Raw genomic sequence first — 5,390 nt, 5'->3', positions numbered from 1 at the left:
TGTGTGAATAAAAAGTATAACAGTGGGCCTCAGAGAAAGCTGTGAACTTCAAAATCTCACCTGACAGGAAATAGTGGTTATTGGGAAAACTACTTGAATGGACTGGAAGTATGACACTTTCAGAACTACTCCAATTGAATGCTTACAGGTAGATCGAGAATGAGGTTCCAAAGTTGTGTTCTGAACTTGTGGGATTGAATCATGGGAGTTACCCTAAGGAAGCATTTAATATCAGAATTTGTAGACAATTTAAGTTTCCTGAATAGGCAGAGAACGTGATAGTGCTGAGATGACCTTCTAGCCTGGACACCCATAATTCAGCCCTCTGGGAGAAACACAAGACTTGTAACATGGTAGATAAACCATAGACTTTGCATCAGCTGCTAGAACTAAAGTTCTGTTAGTTGGCTTCTTTCTAGGGTCCACGAGAGTGGAAATCACCTAATCCAAGTTCTGAACTTGTCTGGGGTGCAGAATACATCTTTGCTACAGCAGAGCTCGTCCTTGAGGTAAAGGCATTGGGAGGTTGAATACTAGGGTCATCAGTCTTGAGAACCATAGTCTCTTTAGCCAGAATAGTTTGAACATTATCACTGCTGCTCTCTCCTTCCTGTCTTTGTATAGTCTGGGGGAGCAGTGGAAAGTTCTCTCAGACACGGATCCATATAGGCCATAGGAGGCTGCATTTCCCCTGGAAGCCTCAGCCTGGAATATCAGTAGGAAAGCCTTGTGAGGCCTATTCCGTGGGGGGAGACAAGTGGGGCTGAAAGCCCATACAGCTTTCTGCTATTAGCAGTGTCCAAAGCCCCTCACTTCATGGCCTGAGGCAAAGCAGGGAGAGAAGGAAGCTGAGCTCTGTAATCAAGGCCATGCTGGTGGCTCCAAGGACTTGCTACTAAGCCTGCCAATTTGTCTGACTCTTGATCCACTGGGTTCTGGAACAGGTGGGGCAGCGGTATAAACTCTCAAGTACTGCTCTGGGGATCTGTGGGGTTGGCAGTGGCCTCAGCATTTCTACACCTTTTGCCAGCTTTTCCAATCCTACTCGCCTCCTTTTCTGCCCTTTCTGCATGGGAGGCAGACTGAAGCAACCCCACCCACGCAGGACTTCCAAGACAGTGTCTGCATCTTGCCCATCACAGCCAGTCTCTCCAGTCCTGCTGGTTCTTATCCTACCCAGTGTTGAGCAGTGGTGCTGGAACAGTTTTTGTAGTGGGGGTGCTGAGATGTACCCCTCTTGCCCCAGTCTGCGCCCCTCACCATCCCCTAGAGCTGGGGCCGGGAGCAGGCTGTGGATCTGGGAGGGGGGGGACATGGACACGGGTCAGGCAGAGAAGGCTGGGGTGAGGCCAGCGGCCTGGCGGGCCCCCTGGGGCTGGTAGCAGAGCCCCTGGTGCTCCGGCAGCTGGGTGGAACCCTGCATGCAGGGCCGGCAGCCAAGCAGGACCTAAGGCTGGCAGTGGATCCCCTTGGCAGCAGCGAGGCCAGCGGCTGGGACCCCCTGCGGCAGGAACACAGGGCCCGCAGTCGGGACCCTGGGCAGCAGGAGAGCAGGATCGGCAGCCGGGACACTGGTTGCATAACCTGGGGGTGCTGCAGCACCCCGTGAACCTCTATTTCCTGCGCCTATAGTGGTGGGTGGGCTGACGGAGGGAAAACCGCCATCTGCCCACAGAGATGGCCAAGATACACAACAAGTAAGGGGCTGGAGCAGGAGACAGCCTTTTCCTTATGTGTTCGGCTTCCATGGCCTACCTCTTTCCCTGAAGCCTGCACGGGCATCAGCTACAGCCACATCTGAGAAGGGGAAGCAGAGCTGAGGGGTGAAACTCCTCAAAAGGCATATGCAGCCCTGGGACATGACTGGGACTCCCCTCAGAAAAGCTCTGCAGCAGGGAGCCCTGGCTGAGCCACCCAATGCTAAGGAGGTGGTGAAAACTGGCAGGAACTTCAGGTGGCAAGGCATTCCCTTGCTGCCAGTGACCAGCAGATCTAGTCCCGAGGCAGGCAGAAATACCCATTGTAACAGCTCTGTGTAGGGGCGGCTCCAGGCACCAGCACGCCAAGCGCGTGCCTGGGGTGGCAAGCTATGGGGGACGCTCTGCCGGTTGCCGCGAGGGCGGCAGGCAGGTTGCCTTCGGCGGCATACCTGCGGAGGGTCCGCTGGTCCCACGGCTTCGGTGGACCTCTCGCAGGTGTGCCGCCAAATCCGCGGGACCGGGGACCTCCCGCAGGCAAGCTGCCGAAGACAGCCTGCCTGCCTGCCGTGCTTGGGGCAGCAAAATACCTAGAGCCGCCCTGGCTCTGTGGACCTTCACGTGATGATAAATAAATGTTTTGTTCCTTTAATGTCACACGGAGAAACTCTCAACAAAAATACTATTGCAATTTTTTCTGGTAAATAAAAGAAAGAGAAACTGAGAAATAAAGACATCTGTCCGGCGAAGAAAACTAACACATACATTTGATTTTTGACCTTGTTTCTAACCAAACCTTGAAAATAATCACTAAACAAGCATTGCTCTTTATATTTTCTAACTAGCAGAAATAAATCACCAGAAGCATCAGTTTTGTAGTAACAAGAGAAAAATAAAATCATTGTTTTGCTTTGCTGTTGTCATTCTAACCCAGGGGTCGGCAACCGGTGGCTCGCGGCTCGCCAGGGTAAGCACCCTGGCGGGCCAGCCCGGTTTGTTTATCTGCCGCGTCGGCAAGTTCGGCCGATCGCGGCTCCCACTGGCCGCGGTTCGCGGTCCCAGGCCAATGCGGGAGGCAGGAAGCGGCGCGAGCCGAGGGATGTTCTGGCCGCGGCTTCCTGCCTCCCGCATTGGCCTGGGACCGCGAACCGCGGCCAGTGGGAGCCGCGATCGGCCGAACTTGCTGACGCGGCAGATAAACAAACCGGGCCGGCCCGCCAGGGTGCTTACCCTGGCGAGCCACCGGTTGCCGACCCCTGTTCTAACCTATACCATATATGTTAAGCTTTTCAGAGTTTTACTAATACCATTTAAAAAAGAACCTGTCTATCTGAGGAACTGTCTACCGGCCCTAAATTCTGTTGCTGTGGCAGCAATGAGTGACTTGATTCGGAGTCGACCATCCTCTGATATAATTCTGGAGTGTTGAAGAGGGCAGGGCCTTCTCCACTTGCTTTCCTTCTGGACATATGCCAGACCAACTGTGTACCAGCTTTCTGGTTGAGGCGCTTTCCCTCGCTTTTTTTTTTTTCTTTCTTTCTTGCTTTTTTTTTTTTTTTTTTTTTAAGTATTTGGTGGGAGGCTGTTATTTCTTGTTTAATACAGCTGGAGGGAGACTATGAATTTATGTTTTGGCCCTCTTTCGTATCTTCTCTCTAACTGCACTCAGGCTGTATTCCTTTTGTCTGCAATATTCACTGTATTATATACAGAGGACTTTGGGCATGGAAAGTCTTATATTTATTATTGACAATCTTTGTTAGCAGCAAACTCATTTGCCCTGGTCATGATTTTATCTGGTATGGACGGAGCCTGCAATTTGGAAAGTTCATTCCTCAATTCAGAAGATGTTTTATGCTACCTTGAATAAAGAGACCTCTTTTTATACTTTTCAATATTATCCTCAGTTTACAAGATCTCTTTTATAAGATAACTAGCTTAGATTCTATATTCTAATTTTCTATAATGCCAGGTGTTATATTTTCCATACTATTTTGCTGAAAGGCAGAAAGTTAGTATTTCATTTTCACACCAAATGTTTCCCTTCAACACTAAAAATAAGTTATATGCAGCATGTGTCATTTATGAGTATTAAAATCCCTAACTCTTTCATTTATTGTATCTGACTTTCAAGTGCCAGATGTATAAATATTATCATCTCAAGTGTATATTTTTGCTTCCTACTGCTGTCCCAACAAAAGATTCAAGCTTTCACTTCAATGTAAGCAAATAAGAAACATTGAAGTGCCTGCACCCCCACATACTAGACTACAAAACATTTTGGTTCCAAAAATTACAACAAAGAAAGTATATTTTTGAAGTAGGCTTTTCCCTGACACAAAATAAACAGAGTCTGCTTCGGGGAAATGAACTGTTAGTAAAATGTATTCTAAAAACAAATCAATTTTCTTTTTTAGAATATAAGATTTTAGTATGCTGCTAATTTCTATACCAAGTACAAATACTTGAACTCAGTTACTTTCCTTCCAATCATTTCAACTAAGAGTAGCAGTTTCCCTACCACAAAACAAGCATATTAAAAAGACTTTTATTGGTAGCTGAACTCACAAAGTCTGCACAAACTCTATCAATTCATTTTAACTATCTCGACATATTGTATGAAATAGTCACTTACCCAACGATTATGAAGTGCAGTCAACTTATTTGTATCCATAATATGTGTGTTGAGTACTCATATACAGAACAGCCATTTATCAAAACTTTTGCTATCTCACATACACTTTCATTAATGAAAGCCTCTGTAGTGGCAACAAAACTTTGAGCTGAACTGAATAACTAGAGTGATCTTGCTGAACTACTTTCAGAAAAAACATCCTTTGGATCTATGGAATTCAAAATGGTCTTCAAGAAACTTTACACTGCATATTAGAGTGTTTTCTTAGCTAAATGACAATGCGCCTTTTGGTCAAATCATTAATATTGCCAGCCTCATCTAACCTTTGAGTCGGGTGGAAAGTGGCCAAAGTACACTGTCACTTTGCCACATTATGCTGCGAATGAATCAATGATGTATCAACCATTACATCACATCACATCAGTTATTACAACCAATTACATCTGCAAAATAAGCCATGCAAAGCAACCAACCTATTGTTTGGTTAAAGACAATATTTTCTCAGGCTAATGAAAATATTCATTTTTGCTGTCAACTAAGACAGAAAACAAATATTGATTGTGCTTTGTGAAGCTTTCTTGCCAAAATAATCATTTTCACTGCTCAAAACTGCTCATTAAATCAATTTTTGACAAGTTAAATGATTAAATTAATTAATTAAATGAAATGATAGACCCTATAAAAGTGATCAGATGGAGGGAGATGGTCATTCAATATTCATCCTGTTGTGCTCTTAAGTTGCAAGAGCAATATAGGTAGAAAGAAGTTACAGCTCAGTATTTTAAACCAGATGCTCATTTTCAAAATGAACTTGTCTACTGGTAAAAGTGGAGGAAAGAGCATGTTTAAGTTTTCCTGGACAAAAACTGACAAATGCACACTTTATAAGCATGAAAGAGTCAAGCATGTTGTCCCCACGCTTCCAAACTATTAAATGCTCCTCCCTCAAAGCAGTGAGCAAATAAACCACTAATGGCAGAACAACTCAACCTCCCAGACAGCGGAAGAGACACAATATTCCTCTTGTTTAGAGTCAAAGATCTGTCACTGCACATGTG

At 45.6% G+C, this 5,390-nt stretch overlaps 1 protein-coding gene across 4 annotated transcripts in view; it reads right to left on the bottom strand.

The window, feature by feature from the left end:
- LOC123377422 (schwannomin-interacting protein 1) overlaps positions 1-5,390 on the bottom strand; it is a 121,678-nt gene that overhangs the window by 102,075 nt on the left and 14,213 nt on the right. The window contains exon 1 of one of the 4 annotated variants that reach the window (XM_045030327.1): positions 4,333-4,650. The exons of 2 other annotated variants lie outside the window; for them this stretch is intronic. In XM_045030327.1, coding sequence (XP_044886262.1) covers positions 4,333-4,371 — 39 coding nt within the window. In that variant the 5' untranslated portion in view covers positions 4,372-4,650. Of the gene's footprint in view, positions 1-4,332; positions 4,651-5,390 lie in introns of those variants that run through there. One more of the 4 variants, XM_045030328.1, reaches the window with a different exon arrangement.

This window comes from Mauremys mutica, chromosome 9 (assembly GCF_020497125.1).
Source record: "Mauremys mutica isolate MM-2020 ecotype Southern chromosome 9, ASM2049712v1, whole genome shotgun sequence".
NCBI lineage: Eukaryota > Metazoa > Chordata > Testudines > Geoemydidae > Mauremys > Mauremys mutica.
The sequence above is the reverse complement of the archived record's forward strand: the minus strand, read 5'-3'. Positions and strand labels throughout refer to the sequence as shown.